We start from the raw sequence: 24,111 nt of genomic DNA on the forward strand, positions 1-24,111 counted from the left end.
GATTATCAGTTTACATATGTAAGGTCTTTAGTGTGTAACTTTTAATGGATGTTTGCAGGGTATGTATTGAATTATTTTTTAACTAAACTATGAGCTCTGTGCTTCTTTCCTATTTCCCTCTGAGAAGAAGGGGAAAAAAAATACACACTATGAAGCAGTTACGCAAATTGGTCACAAACTGATAATTGTAAAGGTATTGATGGAAGATGTAAAACTGTATACTGTGGTTGCCAATGGATGAATGTGTGATACTGCAGCACAGTTTCACCGCCCAACTGGCAAGGATAGTAAACAGGGAACATATTGATACCAAGGCATAAGGACTTCGTGAATTTCATCCTGTGTACTCAGCTGGACAGTAACTATGCCTCACAGACAAGTATGTGAATAATATATGCAGGTGTCAGCCTTTGAGACAGGGCATGTAATTGGCCTCAAAGAACCCAATTGGAGCAATTGTCAAAACACTCAAAATTGAAATTTGAGCAATGCCACTATTCGAACGGTGTTGGCAGAAATGGGTGAATCGTGGCCAAACACAATGTCAAGTTGGAAGCAGTCAACCTAGAGACAACAGAACACAAGAATAGAGCAATCATCAGAGTGGAACTCGAAGTCCCACATCAGTATCATCATCGATTTGATCTCCCCAGGGGGGTTCACTGCTCTTTGTCGTGCTTGTGCTCGGCTACTGAGGGGCCCCACAGCGTTTGCAGCATCTTTTCGCTTCCGTCTATCCTCTTACTATTCCTTTTCCCTTGGGAAACATGTCTGAGGTGTTTTTGGGAATGTGTTCCCCATTTTCAGTAGTAGACATAAGAACAGTTTCACCAGTTTTTCATTCCATTTTTCCTTTCTTCATTTACCTTCTCCTATCCCTCCTCCACTTTAGGTTGTTTTTTTTTTTTTCTCCCTGTGCTCTCCCAAAGGCTGACCCACGCGTCTGAGCCAATCATCTTCAGTCAGTGGCTACGTAACGTAAGTGGAATGAGGCTAATGATTCAAAGACCCTCCCAACTGTTCCACGGTTTCTCGTGGTTTCACCTACTGAAGATCATCAGTCCTTTGCAATGGGAAATAAGTTTCTTAATCAGAAAGGTGTTGATGTAATTGCCAGCCCTGTGAAATCTTGCTCTCGTTTACCGATGGCACTTTGCTTTTGGATACTACTTGTGATTCTCAAGCACAACTACTGCTTGCCACTTTTCCACAGTTATTATGATCATGTTGAGGCCCATAGAACTCTGAATTCTTCCCTTGGTGTATTTTACACTAGACTGCTCGACGGTCTGACTGAGGCACAAATCCAAACGTAACTCTCTGATCAGGTTTTCATTGCCGTCCATGGGGTAATGAAACACGTAGATTCCTCCTTAGTGCCAACCCACACTTCTTCTCACTTTTGATAGAGTGGTGCTTCTGTCCAACATGAAAGCAGGCTACAAAGTTACCACAATCCCACTGTACTTTCCGAACCTGATGCACTGCTACCATTACCATCGTTTCCATCACACTCGAATGTCTCGTTGACACCCGGCCAAATGTGTAACCTGTGGTAGGCATGTTCACGAAGGTGGTTGTCCACCTCCATTTCTGCACATAACTGTAATGACGACCGTGCTGCCTCGTCTCGAGATTGTCCCGCGTATCTCGATGAGCGGGCTGTTCAGGTGATCTGGGTAAAGGAAAAAGTGCCTTACCTGTCACTCGCAAGGACTGGCTAGTTGCAAACCCTGTGTTCTACCATCTGGCACTTACTGTATTGTGCTTTATGGATTTCGGTCCACGGAGGACGTGGCCATGCAGAGGTGCGATCTCAAATTCAGCTCTGACGATGTGAAATTGCGCAGTGTCACACTAGTATCGCTGTCTCCTGTTTCAGTTGTGCAATAAACCACCAAACATTTGCCTCCCAGGATGAAGCCTCCTGCTCCACAACCAACTGGCCAGAAAGGACAGAAGGAATACTCCCTCAAAGACTTCTTACATCCCTCCAGCTAATAAACATCTGAGTCTTCCTCTGTCAAGCCGAAAGGTTCCAAGAAGTCAAACAGTCAAACGGTCTTCTCCTTCTCCGACTCGGAGACCCTCTTTGACGGTGTTGCCACGTGATACCCTCTTTTGGCTGACCTCCCTGCCTCCGGTGTGCGCCGACAACCGTTTCTCTGCCCTCGACTTCGCATATCGACAGAGGGAGAATGCCTACGCCTCTGTAGATCTGATGGAGCAGGATCCTCCAGTCTCCGTGTCATGTAACAGTGTCTTTGAAGGCTGGCACTTGGCAGCTGCCGAGGTGACACTCCTTCATTTTTTCCTTCTTCCCCTTTCCTCATTATGACTCCTTCAATGGAACGTTTGTGGCCTTCAACGAGGATGTACGGCTTCTCTTAGAATTGCAACATCGATTAGTTCTCTGCCTACAGCAAGCAAAATTGTCCCCTCTGAGCTTTCTTTCACATTCCCCCCACCCACTCAGAGGATGGCATTCCACCTCACGGGGAAGTCATACTGCTCATATGGGATGATGTTCATCTCCTAACTGTGGACCTTCAAGCTGTTGCAGTTTGCCTTTTCTTTCCTCACTTGTATCACTTACATCCCTCTGTCATTCGACATTCAGCATGGCAGATTTCCTCCTACTTATTGGACAGTTACCTCACCCCTTTCTGCTGCTTGGTGACTCTAATGTGCACCATCCGCTTCGGGGTTCGCCCGGGACCTGTCAGAAAAGTGCCCTCTTGGCTGACCATTTCAAGCAACTTAACCACCTCTACACAGGAGCACTCACATTCCTTTCAGACTCCACACACCTATTCCCAACTGGATTTATCCTTCTGCACTGCCCAGCTTGCCCATTATCTCGAGTCGTCTGTTGTCTCTGACACATATTAGTGACCATTTCCCGTGTGGTATCCGTTTGCCGACTCCTACCTAACCTATGTGCATACCCAAATGCCAGATTACTAAAGCCGACTGGAGGCTTTGCTCCTCCCTGGCAACCTTCGATGAACAAAATTTCCCCAGTTGCATTGACCAGGTGGAATATCTTGCAAACTTTATTCATACTGCCGCGGAATATTCCGTTCCTCGCACTTCCTCTTTACCACACCGTGTCCCTGTCCGTCGGTGGACTGAGGCGTGCCACAATGCGATACACGTGCGGAGACGTGCTCTCCGTGTTTTTAACCGGCATTCTATGATGGCAAAATGCATTTATTAAAACAGTTTGTGCATAGTGTTGTCGCATTCTTCGGTATAGGAAAAAAGATAAATGAATTTCATCCACTAGTTCTTTCAACGGTTCCACTCCCTCTTCCATCCTATGGACCAACCTCCGACAGCTCCCCGTGACAGAGATCCGTTCCCCAATCTCCGTCCTGATGGTAGCAGATGATCCCATAGTGGACCCTATTGCTATCTCCAATGCCTTGGGCCTCCATTTTGCAGACATTTTGAGATCCTCCCATTATCGCCCTGCCTTTCTCTATCGGAAAAGAGTGGAGGCAGCTCAGGCGATTCGCTACTCTTCTCAGAGTTGTGAGTACTACAATGTCGCCTTTACTATGAGGGACATAGCTCATGCTCTCGCTTCATCCTGATCCTTCGTCCCAGGGATGATGTGTTCACATTCAGATGTTGCAGCACCTTTCTCTTGTGGGCAAGCACTTTCTGTTTCATTCGTACAACTGCATCTGGGCGGAGGCACATTTCCCAGATGTTGGCGTGGAGCCACTGTCGTACATGTTCATGAACCTGGAAAAAGTCAGTCCATAAGTTTTAAGTAAACGCTATGAGCAATATAATAAGAATCAGCTTAATTTTTCAAGGAACTCCTCGACAGAATATGAGGAGTAACACATGAGGAGACTCTTCAGTTTCGATTTGAAAGGGCGTAGATTACTGCTAAGATTTTTGAATTCGAGTGGCAGCTTATTGAAAATGGATGCAGCAGTATACTGCACACCTTTTTGCACAAGAGTTAAGGAAGTCCGATCCAAATGCAGGGTTGATTTCTGCCAAGTATTAACCGAGTGAAAGCTTCTTATTCTTGGGAATAAAGTAATATTGGTAACAAGAAATGACAATAAGGAATATACATGTTGAGAGGCAAATGTCAAAATACCCAGACTCGTGAACAGAGGTCGACAAGAGGTTCGTGAACTCACACCACTTATTGCCCGAACCGCCCGTTTCTGAGCCAAAAATATCCTTATAGAATGGGAAGAGTTATCCCAAAATATAATACCATCCGACATAAGCGAATGAAAATAAACAAAGTAGATGAATTTTCGTGTCGAAGTATCACTCACTTCTGATAGCGTTCAAATAGTAAAAATGGCAGTATTAAGTCTTTGAACAAGATCCTGAATGTGGGCTTTCCACGACAGCTTACTATCTAATTGAACACCTAGAAATTTGAACTGTTCAGTTTCACTAATCTATGCCCTTTCTGTGAAATTAAAATGTCAGGTTTTGTTGAATTGTGTGTTACAAACTGTAAGAAATGAGTCTTACTGTGATTTAACGTTAGTTTATTTTCTACAAGCCATGAACTGAGGTCATGTACTGCACTACTTGAAACCGAGTCAATGTTGCACACAACATCCTTTACTAGTGTCATCAGCAAACAGAAATATTTTAGAGTTACCTGTAACATTAGAGGGCATATCATTTATATAAATAAGGAACAGGAGCGGCCCCAACACTGATCCCTGGGGCTCCCCCCACTTGACAGTACCCCACTCAGACCCCACATCACAGCCGTTATCAACATTGTGAGTAATGACCTTTTGCTATCTGTTGCTAAGGTAAGAGGTGAACCAATTGTGAGCTACTCCCCGTATTCCGTAATGGTCCAAATTATGGAGCAATATTTTGTGATCAACACAATCAAACGCATTAGTTAGATAAAAAATGTGCCAAGTGTTTGAAACCTTTTGTTTAACCCATGCAGTACCTCACAGAGAGAAGAGAATATAGCATTTTCAGTTGTTAAACGACTTCTAAAGCCGAACTGTACATTTGATAGCAAATCGTGTGGTATAAAACGATCAATTATCCTTACATACACTGCCTTTTCAATATCTTTTGCAAACACTGATGGCATAGAAATAGGTCTAAAATTATCTGCGTTACCCCTTTCACCCTTTTTATAAACCGGCTTTACTACTGAGTATTTTAATTGCTCAGGAAACTGACCATTCTTAAAGGAAAAATTACAAATATGGCTAAATACAGGGCTAGTATGTGCAGCACAGTACTTTAATATTCTTCTAGACACTCCATCATAGCCATGAGAGTCCTTAGTTTTCAGTGATTTAATTATTGACTCAATCTCTCTCAGTTGTCTGTATCACACAGGAGTATTTCAGACATCAATCTCGCAATGGCATTTGCCAAGAAAGCTATGATTTCCTGTAGAAACTAAATTTTTATTTAATTCACAAGCAATGCTCAGAAAATGATTGTTAAATATTGTGCATGTATCTGATTTATCAGTAACATAAATATTTTTACTGCGAACTGACTTTATATCGTCGATCTTGTGCTGCTGACCAGACACCTCCTTCACAACTGACCGTGTGGTTTTAATTTTATCCTGTGAATTAGCTATTCTATTTGCATACCACATACGCTTTGCCTTCCTAAGAACATTTTTAAGCACCTTACAATACTGTTTGTAATGGGCTACTGTAGCTTGATTGTGACTGCTTCTGACATTTTGATATAATTCCCGCTTTGTTCTACATGATATCCTTATCCCACTAGTCATCCAACCAGGCTGTCCATTACTGCTAGTACACCGTTTAGAATGTTCTAATGGAAAGCAACTCTCAAAGAGCAAGAGAAATGAGAAATGTGTTAAGGAAAGTATTAATATTTGTCATCTATATTATCGGCACTATAAACATTTTGCCAGTCTTGTTCCTTGACAAGTTTTAAAAAAACTGTCTATTGCTGTTGTATTAACTTTCCTACATAGTTTGTAATTAAATATAACACTGGTTTGAGTATAAAAGCCTTTTAGTGTTAAAATTAGTGCATCATGGTCTGAAAGGCCATTCACACTTTTACTAACAGAATGCCCATCTAGTAATGAAGAATGAATAAAAATATTGTCTATGACAGTGCTACTGTTCCCCTGCACCCTATTTGGAAAACAACACAGTTTGCATCAGATCATATGAATTTAGGAGATCTACCAACATCCTTTTTCTTGCACAATCATATACAAAATTAATATTGACATCACCACTTATAACTACTTTCTGGTACTTCCTACAAAGTGAATCAACAACCCTCTCTAGCTTGAGCAGAAATGCTCTGAAGTTGGAGTTTGGGGACCTATAAACAACAACAATTAGAAGTTTAGTATCACTAAATTCAACTAACGCTGCACAACTTTCAAATATCTGTTCAGTGCAGTGTCGTGATACATCTATGGACTCAAATGAAATACTGTGATGCAAAGTATGCTTCATGCCTGGCTGGTATGGTGGCTCGAGTTTCACAATTTACTAACTACTGCACAGTGTGGGTTTCGAGCGTGTCGTTCTGCAGTTGTGGCAATGTTCAAAGAATTTTGTTATGAAGCAATAAAACCAGGAGTCGTGACATGATGCCCTTTGTAAACAGCTGTGTCAGTCACTCCGTTAATGTGGCAAAAAGTATAATTGCTTCATTTCAAATTGGCTTGCAAAGGCTATGTGATGGAAAAAGGTTAGAATCAATAAAAAAGAAAACTGAAGATATTCAGAAAATGGTTAAGTACATCGATGGAGATGATGCTGAGTTTTTTTAATTTTTATTTTTTTATTTTTTATGAAGAGGTATAGAAATGACCAACTGCAAGTGATAACTTGCCATGACAAATTATGATCATCCAGAACTTTGAATTCTATGAAGCAGCTGTTTTCATGTTCAGTTGAAAATGATTTTCAATTAGTTAGTTAATGAATTTGAGCTTTAGTCCAGAATGTGTAATTTTGAACATAGCCATAAAAGTGCTAAAGTCCCTTGTTGACTGGAGAAAGGAACTATGTTATAAATTTTCAATTTTTTTTCACAAGGTATTTTTAGTAGACATGAAAATTATTTTCATTCACAGTATGTATGAGTAGCGAGCAACAAATGTCAAAAATTTCAGTTCAGTCTGTCAAGTAGTTTAACAGTAACAGTTTCTTGTCCCTCCTGAAAAGTAACAAAAATTTACACAGTTCTTTTTCCCACAAACCAATTCAGTTTATGAAGACATTCTGAATCAAACTGAGGAGAAAGCAACATTACAGCACAATGTGGCCAGAAGAAGCAGTTGGTCACTAAGACACATTCTGAGACACTGAGGAATGCTTAATTTGGTAGTGGAAAGAAGTGCAGGGGTAGAAATTGTAGGAGGAGACTGAGACTGGAATACATTAAGCAGCTTCTAATTGGTGTGGCATACAGGAGTTGTGCAGAGATGGAGAGGCTTGCAAAGGACAGACTGGTGCGAAGAGCTGCATTAAATGCAGACCGAGACTGAAGTATAAGGAGTAAAGCTAACTAGTTACTTCCCAGTAGAGGTGGAGTTTGTTGACAAGCACGTAAATGAGGCTGAAATCACCAATGAGCTTTTGCTCAGTATCATTCCTCATCGTTTATACTCCATGCAGAACAAATTGTGTGTGTGTGTGTGTGTGTGTGTGTGTGTGTGTGTGTGTGTGTGTGTGTGTGTGTGTGTGTTCTGAATGTTAAATTGTTCAAATATACGAATATCAGATCGAATGAACCATTTACCATTGCTTCCACACATAAGGTGTATACTTTCTAGATTTTAGCCAATGTAAGGGGTGAGCCTTTACTAAGGAAAGACATTTTGTTTCAGGAATTTGGGGATAAGGTGATAGAGCTGTTTGGTCTCGATAATGTATCGGCTGATGCAAATAGTCTCAAGGTAAGCTATGTCCCTTCCGGATTTAAACTTCTGTATGTAATATGTAAGAAGCATATTAAGTTGTGAATAGTAGATTGGTTCATTAAGAATTAAATTGGGGAACACTTAAATTTTTATAATTTATGTACAATACATGTACAAAATGTGCATCAAAATACTCGTCAGAGACTTTTCCCGTTATCTGAAGCAGGTTTTCTGCATTTATCTTGGACTTTAAAAGTTTTTGCAACGCAAAGTGGTGAAATTTATAGATCAGGTTAGTGGTGTACGTGAGTATTATGCACAACAGTGTTGTGAGCATTAGCTGAGAGGTGTGATGGGAAGAAGGGGGTGTGTCAGTAGCCAGCTCTGCACGACCAGTGAGGGAACAGTGGGCAGATGTGTTTCCAAACAAGAGACAAAGGAATAGTGGCACATTCTCACATCAATGTAGATGTGAGATCTGCTGTGTATGTGAAAAAAGCAGCTATGCTCTGATTGCACTGTTGACAACCACCTTAGCAATCACGACGTACTCAAAAGAAACAACCAAGTATTCGTGGCTACCAAGTATATAGATTCCAATGCTGCTCATAGAAATAAGTTGCCTCCTTTCTTGCCTCCCTTTGGTTATGTGAAATTGTTGTCCCATTGGGTATGTGAAGCTGACGATTGCTAATTTGTCAGCAGTAAAGAAACACTACTGTGGCTGATTCTGGTGCCGATCTACACTTTAGCCTGAGAACGTTAGTGTGATATTCACATCTGCAGCTTCGCCAACTGGCTACCAAATGCTGCCTTCCAACATAACCTAGACAACCAGTTACGCTAAAGATTGTTCTGTCACCAAAACCGGGACTTGAGGGGTTGATGTCCAATACCACACTCCTGCCATTGATTCTTGTTCAGTTAAAGAAGCTCCCAATCTGTAGAGTCAGTCTTACCATACTCTCTTGTTTTGTTGTTTGCAGATTTCGACACGCCAGAATGATCAAGATTCAGCACAGATAATAATCAAAGAGGAAACTGTAAGTACAGCTGTGTTTTCTCATTGCAGTTTTTTATTTTATGTTCTATTTATTTATGCAGGAGTGGGTTTAATAATGAATAGGAAAATAGGAATGCGGGTAAGCTACTACAAACAGCATAGTGAACGCATTATTGTGGCCAAGATAGATACGAAGCCCACACCTACTACAGTAGTACAAGTTTATATGCCAACAAGCTCTGCAGATGACGAAGAAATTGAAGAAATGTATGATGAAATAAAAGAAATTATTCAGATAGTGAAGGGAGACGAAAATTTAATAGTCATGGGTGACTGGAATTCGAGTGTAGGAAAAGGGAGAGAAGGAAACATAGTAGGTGAATATGGATTGGGGGACAGAAATGAAAGAGGAAGCCGCCTGGTAGAATTTTGCACAGAGCACAACATAATCATAACTAACACTTGGTTTAAGAATCATGAAAGAAGGTTGTATACATGGAAGAACCCTGGAGATACTAAAAGGTATCAGATAGATTATATCGTGGTAAGACAGAGATTTAGGAACCAGGTTTTAAATTGTAAGACATTTCCAGGGGCAGATGTGGACTCTGACCACAATCTATTGGTTATGACCTGTAGATTAAAACTGAAGAAACTGCAAAAAGGTGGGAATGTAAGGAGATGGGACCTGGATAAACTAAAAGAACCAGAGGTTGTACAGAGATTCAGGGAGAGCATAAGGGAGCAATTGACAGGAATGGGGGAAATAAATACAGTAGAAGAATAATGGGTAGCTTTGAGGGATGAAGTAGTGAAGGCAGCAGAGGATCAAGTAGGTAAAAAGACGAGGGCTAGTAGAAATCCTTGGGTAACAGAAGAAATATTGAATTTAATTGATGAAAGGAGAAAATATAAAAATGCAGTAAGTGAAACAGGCAAAAAGGAATACAAACGTCTCAAAAATGAGATCGACAGGAAGTGCAAAATGGCTAAGCAGGGATGGCTAGATGACAAATGTAAGGATGTAGAGGCCTATCTCACTAGGGGTAAGATAGATACCGCCTACAGGAAAATTAAAGAGACCTTTGGAGATAAGAGAACGACTTGTATGAATATCAAGAGTTCAGATGGAAACCCAGTTCTAAGCAAAGAAGGGAAAGCAGAAAGGTGGAAGGAGTATATAGAGGGTCTATACAAGGGCGATGTACTTGAGGACAATATTATGGAAATGGAAGAGGATGTAGATGAAGATGAAATGGGAGATATGATACTGCGTGAAGAGTTTGACAGAGCACTGAAAGACCTGAGTCGAAACAAGGCCCCCGGAGTAGGTGTTGACAGATGTGAAAATTACCGAACTATCAGCTTAATAAGTCACAGCTGCAAAATACTAACACGAATTCTTTACAGACGAATGGAAAAACTAGTAGAAGCCAACCTCGGGGAAGATCAGTTTGGATTCCGTAGAAACACTGGAACACGTGAAGCAATACTGACCTTACGACTTATCTTAGAAGAAAGATTAAGGAAAGGCAAACCTATGTTTCTAGCATTTGTAGACTTAGAGAAAGCTTTTGACAATGTTGAGTGGAATACTCTCTTTCAAATTCTAAAGGTGGCAGGGGTAAAATACAGGGAGCGAAAGGCTATTTACAATTTGTACAGAAACCAGATGGCAGTTATAAGGGTCGAGGGACATGAAAGGGAAGCAGTGGTTGGGAAGGGAGTAAGACAGGGTTGTAGCCTCTCCCCGATGTTGTTCAATGTGTATATTGAGCAAGCAGTAAAGGAAACAAAAGAAAAATTCGGAGTAGGTATTAAAATTCATGGAGAAGAAATAAAAACTTTGAGGTTTGCCGATGACATTGTAATTCTGTCAGAGACAGCAAAGGACTTGGAAGAGCAGTTGAATGGAATGGACAGTGTCTTGAAAGGAGGATATAAGATGAACATCAACAAAAGCAAAACAAGGGTAATGGAATGTAGTCTAATTAAGTCGGGTGATGCTGAGGGAATTAGATTAGGAAATGAGGCACTTAAAGTAGTAAAGGAGTTTTGCTATTTGGGGAGCAAAATAACTGATGATGGTCAAAGTAGAGAGGATATAAAATGTAGGCTGGCAATGGCAAGGAAAGCGTTTCTGAAGAAGAGAAATTTGTTAACATCCAGTATTGATTTAAGTGTCAGGAAGTCATTTCTGAAAGTATTCGTATGGAGTGTAGCCATGTATGGAAGTGAAACATGGACGATAAATAGTTTGGACAAGAAGAGAATAGAAGCTTTTGAAATGTGGTGCTACAGAAGAATGCTGAAGATTAGATGGGTAGATCACATAACTAATGAGGAAGTATTGAATAGGATTGGGGAGAAGAGAAGTTTGTGGCACAACTTGACCGGAAGAAGGGATCGGTTGGTGGGACATGTTCTGAGGCATCAAGGGATCACCAATTTAGTATTGGAGGGCAGCGTGGAGGGTAAAAATCGTAAAGGGAGACCAAGAGATGAATACACTAAGAAGATTCAGAAGGATGTAGGTTGCAGTAGGTACTGGGAGATGAAAAAGCTTGCACAGGATAGAGTAGCATGGAGAGCTGCATCAAACCAGTCTCAGGACTGAAGACCACAACAACAACAACAATTTATTTACTTTCTGTAATTCTGGTCCCTGTGAAGTAATGTAACACAACTGAATACTGTGTGACAAATTTTGTTAAAATGAATTCTATGCACACCTTATATAAAAATGTGAATCTCATTATCAGTATACAACACCATTCATCAAGGGGTGTGGTGTTGGGAACTTAAAAGTGTATTTACAAATTTTCTTGGCATAAAGGTGTATACTTCACTATATATTTATATGTAAAAAGGTAGCAGCACCTGTTGGACAATGCATTCAATTCAGTTATATTCTTTATTCGCCATTAACATTTTATAGAAGAATAGGTTTAGACATTAAATGTACAGTTAACAACTTTACAGTGAGGTTCTTATAGTTCAATTCCTGATCTTTAAGAAATATTGGTAATGTTTATTTTAAATGTTCTGATATCTTGTAAAATGGGTTTTCAGTAACAAGTCGTAATTCAGAAACTTGAAAATATTACATAGCAAGTGCTGAGCAGATATTGGAAGTTTACAAAAAACTTATAAGCATGTTATTTTATGTGAATTTGCAGTGTGTCAATCTGTATTGGGGTATTGAAGTCCAGTTTGTCTTTAGCTCTCTGAAGTTGTATATTTTCTCTGGTGTAAAGTGGTTGCAGCTTTGCAGAACTCATGCAGAAATAAAGAGGCATTATGTGGAACTCCTTTTAGATGGAGGACAAAATGCAAGAAGCGAAGCTAACTGTATATTTCACAGTAGACGAGGCATTTGTTGACAAACGTGTAAATACGGCTGAAATCAGTGATAAGCTTTTGATCGATATCATTATTCAGAAATAACTGCCAACTTAAGGTGTGGTGCTGGGACAAAGTAACTGTGTTAGTTTGTAGTTACTTTTACTATTCCAATATTTGTCTTCTGTGCAAAAACACGTATGTTGCTAGTAATGATTGCAAGTGTGTGTTTAGTGATAAAAATATTAATCAGATGAATGAATAAATGAACTATTTATCATAACTTTCACACGTAAGGTGTGCAGTTTTAAGGTGTGCAATTTGTAGATACTAGCCAATGTCAGGGTTGAGCCTTTACTGAGATAAGACCTTTTGTTTCAGGAATTTGGGGATAAGGTGATAGAGCTTTTGGGTCTGACAAGTGTATCAGCCGATACAAATGGTGCAAAGGTAAGCTATGTCGCTTCCAGATACAGTACTTCTGTATGTAATATACAGGGTGTTCATTTTTACTGAAAACATTGAAATATCTCAAACTAAAAATTAGATCAAAAAAAGCTACAGTTCCAATTTGTTTATCTTGGAGGGTGACTTTCACTGATACTACAATTCCCCCCACACCACCACCACCACCACCACCACCACACATGTGGGTGGGGGGGGGGGGAGAAGTTTTGAAATCTTCAATGGGGACCCCTGTTTTTATTGCAGATTAAGATTTTTACAGCAAAATCTACGTATGTTTCGTCTGAAGCATTTTCTTCGTAATTCCATAGAGGGCAGTGTAATCGGAGGAATAGAAATGGATAAGCAGTCGTAATTTGTGACATGTTACTCAATAGCCTTTTAATATTCAGTGGCACGTGGACCCACCTCTGTGCTGTGAGGGTAGTACATGCCAATATTCAATAACTTCTAATTGGAAATCCCATCTGCAATGTTGTATTCCCTCAACATATCAAACTTTTTTGGATCTGACGTGTAGTTCTCGAGATATTTCATTGTCTTTACTTAAAATGAATGCCCTGTATAAGAAAGTTATTAAGTTGTGCATTGGTTTGGAAGAAGTTATTTAGTGGGCTATTGCCCCATTCATTTTCCATTGTTTACGAATGATATAAGTAAATAATACGCATAAAAGTACCCTTTGGGACTTACCCATTATCTAATATAGGTTATGTCAATTTATCTTGATACTTACTACATGCAGCAGTATTCTCAACACTCGCAGTGTCATATTGGGGTCGTATTGGGGGGGGGGGGGGGGGAGGGGGGGGGGGCTGGGGGAAGTAAAGGAGTTGTGTTAGCTACTGCCTCTGTACCACCACTGAGAGGGCAATGGGCAGACTACATTTTTCCAAGCAAGGTATGGAGGAGTATTGCCATATTCTCACGTCAATAGTGATGTGGAATCCACTACGGAAAAATGATCTGTGCTCCCAGGTCCCATCTTAACAACCGCTTCAGACATTGTGACATACTCTGAAGAAACAACCGAGATTATAGATTTCAAAGCAGCTCGTACAAATATATTATCTTTTCTCACCTCTCGCTGGTTATGTGAAACTATCATCCCATTGGTTACATGCAGCTGTCATGTTGCCAACCTATGAGCAGTAGGGAAACACCGTTGTGAGCAGTGCTGTCTCTGATCTAGACTTTAGCCTGACAACCTTTATAGCTTCACCAACTCGTAACTAACTTATTACGTGCTAACTTAATCCAAACACTCTACACCACAGATCAGGCTGTCATCACAACAGATATTTCCGGGGGGTGGGGACCATTACCACACTCTAGCATTTGCTTACATTTCAGTTAAAGCAGCTGTAATTCTGTAGGAGGCTAATCTACTCATTTGTTTTGTTCACAGGTTCCTACATTTCAGAATGATCATGAATCAGCACAGATAATAATCAAAGAGGAAATTGTAAGTACTTTTGTTTTGTCACTCATTGAAATTTTTTATTTCATTAAAGTCGATTTATTTATTTTCTTAAATTCTACTCGCTGTAATATTCTTCTAACTGTATTTGGTACAGAAAATTTTGCTAAATATTTACAGGCATCTAATTTAAAAAGCCTGCATCTTAATACCAGTGGTCCACTTTGTGTATAGTCATCGGTGGTCTGGAGTTGAAGAACCTCACAGATTTTCGGGCCTTTTTTTATATTTATATTTTTTTAATTTTTTTATTATACAAAAATTTAGTGATAGGACTACTCTTATGCACAGGATTTGTATAGCGGCATGTGATTCCATTGTAGCCAAGTACAAGAGAGGGAGGGTGGGGTAGGGCAATATACTAAAAGTTTAAAACTCAAAACTATTTTTATTATGCATTTTGAATGTGAAGTCGATAACTGATTGGTGGCGGCATCGGAATACTACCCCAGAGAGATCCGTCAGGCATGTGACCTCTTTCAAGTAAACTTCCACGAGGTACATGTGGAAAAGCTGCTTCTGCAAATTTTTTGATGTTGAAGTGCCCCCCAGCAAGACTTCCAGAAGTAACTTCTGCAAATTAGTGGAAGTGTTTTCTTGCTGCAAGTACCTGTCAGTTGCTGGAAGTTTTCTCACGCTTCCAGAAGATTTGAGAGTTCAATATCGGTTTGAACATCTCTGTGTCACAAAGGAGAAAAGCATAAAGTTGGATGGGCCAAAATGAATGTAATATTGAAACCCTGAAGCATACATAATGGCCAGTTCAGCCAATGAAGTGAGAAGTGACTTTGCCATTGCCGATTACTTTTTTTTTAAAAAAAAATACAAGAAGCAGTAGAATAGCAGTACAGGTGTCTTAAAATTTTAGTTGTTGTTGCATTTTTGTGTCCTGTTTTCAATTATTTTATCGTAAAATGGAGAAGAGGTATTTGAAATTTATGTAAGACATTCCCAGAAAGATACTGTAACCTTGCTCTTGTCTACCCATGATTCAACTAACACACTTCAGCAAATATTCCCAAGTTCCTGGAACATAACCTGTGTGAACTTCTGCTGTAACGTGAACACTTCAGCAAATTGTTCACAAGCTGCTTGTGGAAGTTACATGGTAGTGGATACATGCCTCGAATGAAACAGGCTTAAATAGATTAGTTCACTTACACCTTTTCTTAGTAGCATTCAGTTTCATAAAGTGTGTGTTTGCATTTGGAATACCTTTAAATGTCACTGTTACTGCCATGTTGGTGCAATGTGGCTAACACTACGGAATAAATGCAAGATTTAGAAATTTGCTTACAATAAATCCCAAATATAGGGTAATTAATCTGAATTACTTTGAACTTGTAATTGTGAAGCAGTATGTTTTTAAAATGCAAGACTATTAATTGAACAATAAGTATAGCCTCTACCATGAACAGGCATTGGAAAAGATTAGTGATGTATTGCAGTAAGAGGTTATTTTTATGGCAAACCGTATTCAAAGAATAATTTTGACTTTAAAAGGGGTGTAGTTAAAATTAGATTCTTACTAATGCCATTTGGTAATTACTGTGAAAGCAGCAGTGGGCACACGTCATATTTCAACAACAGGTCACATTATCTTCTTTGTGCTCTCATTTCAGAGCTACAACTATGCTCAGCATGCTAGCTGCCACTGGACTTCAGTAAAGGTTGCTGTCAGGCAAAGATAACTTTCAACATTTTATCACACACGCACACGCACAAAACACACAGTGAAGAGAAACACTGTTAGCAAACAGAAAAGTTGAAAGTTGTATTTATGGTTCGAATACTACTACAGAATCCAGGTTTGCAATAACAAATAAGGCTTGAGGTGAGAGAGGATGTGGAGAGAGGAGATGGACAGAGGGGTTCGAGGAAATGGACATACATTAATTTGTGTGTCTAAACATTTATTACAGTAACGTGTAAGAATTTGAAGTACATTTTGAGAATTGTTGTAAGTTTTATACATTATATGTATTTATATAATATATGTATAATATATGTATATATGTATAATATGTATAATATATGTATATGTATAATATATGTATAATATATGTATTTATATAATATATGCATTAAAACCATACATAAATTAAAGTAGTAGATACCTAAAGACACCCATATTAGAATTCAACATATAGTCAAAATTTTGAAGCAGTCATTCCGGAACTTTTGGAGATTCACGGTTTTGAACAAACGAACATTAACATATTTATATATATTAAAAGTTTTGAGAACCAAATATCTTAAGTTAAAACAAAGCACTCATACATAATGTACATAGTAAGGTTCAACAGTTTTCACAAAATTGTCACCTTCACTCCCTGGCTCATTCACAGCTTACAGGCCATTGGTTATGTAATGTGCAACCAACTTAAGTAAAATCCACTAGCCACATGGGAACTGTACCACTATAGCAGTCACGGTACCTGTACGTTACATCCTCTGAACGACAGGCAGTTAGTTTCTATTATTTTTACCAGCAGAGTAGTAGTGCATAAATATTTAGTAAAACAAAACTTCCCGCTCAGTGGAAAAAATGGAGACGGGCATGCTAGTCAAGATTGGAATGACAGTTCTATAAATAAAATATATGGTGCGCAGCACAATTTGAAATCTCAGAAACTGTCAGCAAAATGTAATATACAGTCAGAGTAACAACAACGAGATTCTTCCCTAAAATAGAGCATAGAAAAGAGTATATTAACATTCAGTACCCCAAACTTAACTAATGTCAATACAGTTAGTAGTAGGCATAACCAATATACAGTAAAATGCAAACCCACAAAAATGGTCAATCTGAAAGCCATGTACACAACATACCGACAAGAAGTCATGCAATATAGCTGATGGCCCAATACATATGCTAGCTGCAGTAACATGTGATGTAAACAGCACCACCAACACTGTAATTTCCCTTCCAACACAGCACAGCTCCTACATGTGAAACATTTTGCACCAGGAAATGAGTTGGGAAGCGAAACCTGGATCACCATGACAGGTCAAGACAAATGGTAGTATCCAAAGACGTGGGTACAAAGTTCCTTAAACACAACTTGTAACTTTCAACCCAAATAACATGATACAAAACATTTTTGGCTGCAGACAGTGTAATCTCATTCTGGCAGTGTTGTAACTTAATCCTTTGACTGCTGGAGACGCACCACTTGCTTGGCATGCTGAGGCGCTGCGGCCTGCGGAATAATCTGGCTGCCTGCACTAAGTGCCTGTCCCTCGGACCCCGCTGTCCAACCTGCCCTGTGCTGAACACTTCTGGACTGATTACAATTTGTGCAGAGCCAGCATGAATGTTTGACGACTTTGAGCTGTAATACCTTGGGCAATAGTTTTTGTACAGAAATAAAATTTGGCCATATTGCACAACTTTGTGTTCTCTGAAGAAGAAGAAGAAGAAGAAGAAGAAGAAGAAGAATGAAAAGAATTTCATGAGCCATATTGAGACAGAAAATTGTAGGTAAAATTGGCCAAAAAAATACTTACTGTGTTGGCTACACAAACCGTAGTCAGTCTTTGGCCACACCAATTGGCCTCGTCTAGCGTCCTCGGTCTGTATATTCTTCTTCAGACAGCCCCAGCATACTCGTATCCTCTCTGACCTGATCGATCCATTGGAGTCGTGGTCCTTTGCCTCTAGTATCTTCCTCCACTACCTGCTTGACGATCTGGCCTTCTCGACACGTTAAGTGTCCGTACTACTTAAGTCTTCTTTCTTTGATCACTGCCACAATGTCCATCGATTTGTATACCTCCTGAAATTCACAGTCCTTTATTTTCCTCCAATCATCTCTGTCCTTCACTGGCCCAAAAATCTGTCTGAGGATGGCATTCTCAAATGTCAAGAGTTTTCTTTCCATTGTTTGGACGATGGTCCAGTCCCTGCTCCATGTGAGACTACAGGTTGTATTATTGTCGTGTACATCTCGGTCCTTGAGGACATCGATGAAAGCCGGGACTTTAACAGCTTTCCCAGAGCTAACCTTGACCTGTTTCCTGCTTGTATTTGTGTGGTAATTTCCTGGTCTATCTCATTCCTTTAATTGAGTATAGTCCCAAGATATTGAAAGTCTTTTACCATTTCAAAGATTTTGTCCTCCACCTTCAGGGGGTCTGTCATTTTCTCTCCATTACCAGGTTAAACGGAAGACAGAGAGGCAGTCTCCTTGTTACACTCAAGTCATCACCTTGAACTTTGTTGATATGTTTCTGTTTACTTTCACCATGCATGTTGTCCTCTGGGTGTGTATTTGTGTCAGTTTTATGAGTTTTGTGGGAACTTGAGCCCTTTAGAGTTCTTGCCATATTGCTTGTCTATTCACACTATCACATGCTAATTGGAAGTCTACATAAAAGCAGTGACCATTTTTGCGGAATTACCAGCTCTTTGATAGCACTTGCCGTATTGTATGTAAATGGTTTACAGTTGACTTTCCCTTTCTGAAACTTTCTTGACATGTGGTGTTACTCGCTTCAGTAACAAAATGCTAAAGATCTCATTGGGTCTCCTTTCTTTGATATAGGGCAGATGACAAGACTCCTACCATTCTTCTGGGATCCTTTCCTTCTTCCAAATTAAGTAGATTAAGTGGTATAGACTCGCCAAAAAAATAGTTGCTCGAAAAAATTTCAAAGTTTGGCTTCTTGCATCTCCTGGACTAAAGCTATGACTAACATGAACCTTGGCATGTAGTAACCTAACAACACAAGGTTCTCAAATATAAAGTTTTATTTGCGTAGAACTTTCCAGTACTGAATGAATCGAGCACAAAATTGAAGATTTTTCTAAAAATGTCAGAAATGCGGTATTTTTGTTCTGATTTTGCTAAAAAAAACTATGTTCTATAAAACATTCCAAGTTATATAATTGGAAAAAATATAGGCTCAAAAATCAGCCCCGAAAACAATGTAAACTTCAGATTCGCATATTTATTGGAATGAATGCATGATGAAAATGAAATTTATAGTGCAATAGATTAGTAGCACAAAGATAGGGAATAAAAATTTTTATTTCCCAACTATTTTTCCAATAATCTACAAATAAGTGTAAAAGATGTTGAATTTTATGAAAACGTGAAAACAGGGTATATTTGATACTTCTTTTACAAATACCGGTTTCTATTATTGCTTCAAAGCCAGTCTCATTTGAACAACCTATTTTAAGCCCCCCGCCCTCTCCAGAACAGTGAGTTTGTTTCCAGTATTGGCTAACAACAGAGGAAAAGTAGTAAGAATTAACTTTGACGTGTTATTTCTTGTTGATCGAAGGTGTTTGAAATCAGTTACAGAAAACAGGTTTTATACAAACAGACGGAATGTGATCTATATTTGTACTACGAAGGAGAAAATAATATAACTGTGTATGTTACGTGTTAATAATTTGTGTATCGTATGTAGGTTAATATATGGGTTTTGTTTTACTGGCACAATCTACTCGGTGTAATTAAATTTGCCATAGTATAGATACTTCGCCATCTTAATCACGAGATCAGTTTGTTTGCCAGGAAACTACTACACATGAAGAAGTCAGGCATTGTTTGAATAACACTTAATGGAATGTTGTGAGTTTTGCATTGGTATTTAGTTTCCTGGCACACTTTGTTTCGTGCAAACCACGCATATGCGCATTAGCATACTTTTCTGCGGATGTTCACTCACAGTAATAGCTGGAAAATGTTTTCCAGTGAATCGCAGAGGATTCTCTTCGTAGTAGCTCCTTCCCCTACCAGCTTTTTTTTCTGTTCTTTAGTATATTTTTCTACAGTCTCCGGTACGAGAGAAAGGTGAAAGTCTGTGAGTGCTATTTTTTGCCCTGTTACTGACCGGTGGAGAGTATGAGCCTTTAGAATGCACAAATCCAGAATGTGAAAAAAAATATTTCTTGTGGCATTTCACAGTCTTCTGCACTGATCCCATTGAGCTCAGTAACATGTCACAATGGTCAACTGCACCCATACTCTATTTGTAATCTACGATACGTTGTGGTTTCTTTATATTTTTGGCAGGGTTTCTGTCAGTCTTCTCTGTTTCAACCATTTGTGTTGTGTGACATACGGTCACCATGCATGCCTCTCTCTTATCGCAACACTCAATAGTAAGGATCTTGTCAGTGGACTTACTAAGTGTCTCCTGGTTTTAATTTCTTCTGCAGTTTTGAAATGTTGTGCCTATTATTATGAACAGTGCAACATGCGGCTGCTCCGTGGTTGTGAAGCCGGAGGAAGAGGTCCGAGCTGGAGTATCAGTTATCGACATACAGAATATGACCCTGTTCTAAATGCCGCCCCATAAGAGTTGCCACTACGTCGCCACTTTTCCCAAAATTGTGGAACCCAATTTCTGTTGTGCATGTACATACAATAAAATCCAAAATATGCTCACTCTGACAGTCAGACGGTACAAATGGCTTTATTCCGAATCTGCTTCGCTTGATTGGAATAAATTGCTTAAAAGATAATCATCCTTTGAACAGCAAGAGACTTTCATCTATACAAAGCTTGTGATGGTTACGAAATGAATTATGAAACGTCTTATGAACTTTGTCAACAATCGTCGTAATTTTAAATAGACTGTCACTTCCAGTACTTGCAGGGCTATCACTGAAGTGTAGCATTCTCAGAAGTAGGCAAAAATGGTCTCAGGACATAGTTCCGCTGAAAAATCGTGTGTTCAAAAGTGTGTCGCTGGACCAATAAACACTTAATTTTAACTTCTTAACTTGCGCCATTAGAAGGCAAGTAGCAACAAAAAATAAATTTCCTCAAATCCAGTGTCTTTCCACTCTGACAGTTGAGAATTCACAGATTCCGTATTATTTTCTCTGGTGTAAATGTAAGAGAGATTTGTTGTGTCTGCTATAAATTGCAACATTTCTTCAGTTATGAATATCACAAAAATGAAAGAATGCTGAGGTCAGTATCTAGTTCACATTTTGTCCTGAACTCATCATCAAAGTAATGGTTTAACGGCTGAAAATCAGTTTCTTTCCAGTCAAACGTGTCATTTACGTGTGGTCTTTTCCGAACCGTTTCACTGTCACTTTGATTCCTCGGATTCAGAGAAACTGATGACTGTAATTCTTGCTCTCCCCTCTGATGCAAAGGACTGAGGACTACACCTTCGAGATTCTGTCGAAGACTCATCACTGCTACCAATGTCAGATAATTCATTCACTGTCGCTCATGGTGAGCGTATCCAGGATCTCTCTATCTGTGCAACCACATCAATGTGACATTTCTCCCGTAGAAAACAAGAAAACTGATGAAAATACAGGAAGCGAAGTCAAATTCTGCAAAAAGGGAACACAGCAACATACATGTATGCACTATCGAACCATCCAGTCAGACCACTGAACAGCTACAGGAAGAGCAGGGCGGAAAGACAGTTGTGCGCATTTAAGTGTCTGTCACGCTCAGGTAGCTGTGACTCGGTGTGTCTTTGTCCCTAACGGTGAAACGGCCAGTGGCACGGTACGTGTCAACACATCCTTAGTGCTGTACAGAAACTGAGGGCCGCGCTTAAACACGTCAGGTGCGCCAGGGAACGGTGAGGCATGATGAGTTAAAACGTCCCCAGCAGTTGAAGGGTTAAACTACCGAAGTAGTTGCAACTTAACAGTTGCCAAGGACATAGGTAGTGAACAAAATGGAACATACCAGCTGTGTTTAGTAAATTGCCGAGTGAATTCTCTCGCCCCTCAAACATGTTCCCTCCTAGAAATTCAACTACTAACGGACTATAACTGCCCTCGTAGTTATTTAACAAATTTCTAGGCTATTGGACAACTAAGAGGAAGAAGTTCGTGATTACATCCAGATATGTAGGTGGTTCTTTACTTATACCGTGGGCCTGAAGTCAACCTATGCACCACTCCATAAGATTATAGTGATGTATACTTAACAATTTTCTGGATTTGCAAGTCACTCAATGGAAACAGCTTGTTAACTCTCAAGACAAGTAAAATGTTCCCTAAGCAGTTCATAGCTGTCAGTCTGTCTACCCACAAAGTAAAATTTAATTTGAAAATTACAGTATGAAGGGTCAAATTGATTGACTGACTCACAATAAAACTTCTTTCAAGATACAGTAAACAGTAACTTTGTTAACGTTGAAATACCCACGTGGCATTAATGACAGCAACACACACAATATCTGGAAATTTCACATATCTTGATAATGTGCAAATAATTTGACGAAACTTATTCCACATTTATATAATTACTAGCTGCAGTACCCAGCATTGCTTGGGCTGTTTAATATCGCCACACAAGGTGATTGACCCACGTGCCTTGTTGATAGTTGTAGCAAAGGCAAACTGCATGGGAAACTACAGTTGCTTTAAATAGAAGAGCATATTTGAACCACTGGGTGTCAAAAGAATGCGATGACTGGGTGTATACGACCCGGGACAACCGGGAGATCTGGGAAAAACCTGGGAATTTTTTCATCCGGGAGAAAAGCGGGAAAAACCCGAGAATTGTTTAGAACTCTGAGAATTATTCATTGTATTAGTTTTCAGTTAAATTTTTGTGTTTTTTGACTGGTAAGAACCAATACTCTAACAAAGGATATTACTGTATCCCACTACTGCAGAATGATACTGCAGCAACAAAACATGAATGAGAGAAAGAGAAACGAAAATAAAACGTAAGTTGCAAAGGAAATGCGCCGTGTACAACAACACAACACAGTGCTCATACAAGCGTCTGCCAACAGCGAAGTGTGTCAAAAGCTTTAGGAAGCCTATGCAATGCTTCATAACAACAAATTCCCTCTGATGAGAGTGACGTGACAACTGTTTAAATTAGATTCGTTTGAGCAGTTGCGGGCGGGCTCTTGCGCATGCACAGTTGAGTCTCGTATGAGCAGTACCTTCTCTCGCTTCTGGTTACAGAAGTGTGGCTGGGTGCCACTATCTAATATTGCCTCAGTTCGGAAATATAGTAAATCTGGGGCTGATGCACAGAGCAGTCTGAGTTGTGGTGGAGAGGTGGGTCGTCGCCACGTGACCTGTGTTTACGTTTAGTGATTTTGTTGCTTCCTCTTCGTTTATTGCTCTCACGTTAAATAATAACAAACTGATTTTTGCGGCGGGTAGCTATCAAATGAATTAAAATACGTTGGAATAATTATGGAAGGCAAAATATGTTATTAGTTTTAGATTTTATTTCCACCTTCCTGACAGTCAAGCATTAATTGCCTTGCAGAACAATGAAGTTATTTTTGTCGGTTTTCTAAAGAGATTTGACTTTTTATTAATCTTTTCTACCAGGTAGTCAATTTATTTCAAACAAAGTGTTTAATTACACACTATTGGCTAGTTTCAACTGTTCGCTGCATTTCAAGTGCTCGTATGGCATTATACCATAATATAGAACGAAACATGAGATAATACAGTACTGGTACTCCAAGGAAATTTACATACGAATCTGGACATACGATTGTGCATTTTAAGCCAAATTATGCATTTTAGTATGGTTCACGAATTTCCGATGGTCTTGAAGTATCCTCTGATGTCTTGTTTCTTTTATGACATGATGTGAGATCTTTTAATGTTTTACACGCACGAACATACTGGCTTCCTACGTCATCATAACTGCGCAAGTGCGGTAACACCTAGTATCTGGTGCTCTCTGACAACTACTGAAATGAACCTATTTCTAACAGGTCATGGGAAAATATTGCGAATGGTGGTTTGAAACCAAATTTCCTTTTATGCAAGATGAACTATATGCGAGAGTGTACGATGAATTTCTAAAATCACAAAGCGTTTGACTCACTTAAAAATCAACTCTTTGAGGACAACCATTTAGAAGAATTTCGAGTCCAGAAGATCAAACATTTACGTCGTTATTACAAATTTTACTGGCACATTTGTGTGATCTATCTAAAAGTGTAACA

General features: G+C 39.4%; 1 protein-coding gene across 2 annotated transcripts in view; it reads left to right on the plus strand.

The window, feature by feature from the left end:
* Positions 1-24,111, plus strand: part of LOC126426766 (zinc finger protein 816-like) — a 122,414-nt gene that overhangs the window by 15,707 nt on the left and 82,596 nt on the right. For both annotated transcript variants that reach the window (XM_050088751.1, XM_050088752.1), the window contains exons 4-7: positions 7,865-7,933; positions 8,884-8,940; positions 12,624-12,692; positions 14,116-14,172. In XM_050088751.1, the coding sequence (XP_049944708.1) occupies positions 7,865-7,933; positions 8,884-8,940; positions 12,624-12,692; positions 14,116-14,172 (252 nt within the window). The remainder of the gene's footprint in view (positions 1-7,864; positions 7,934-8,883; positions 8,941-12,623; positions 12,693-14,115; positions 14,173-24,111) is intronic.

Source organism: Schistocerca serialis, chromosome 11 (genome assembly GCF_023864345.2).
Source record: "Schistocerca serialis cubense isolate TAMUIC-IGC-003099 chromosome 11, iqSchSeri2.2, whole genome shotgun sequence".
NCBI classification, from domain to species: Eukaryota; Metazoa; Arthropoda; class Insecta; order Orthoptera; family Acrididae; genus Schistocerca; species Schistocerca serialis.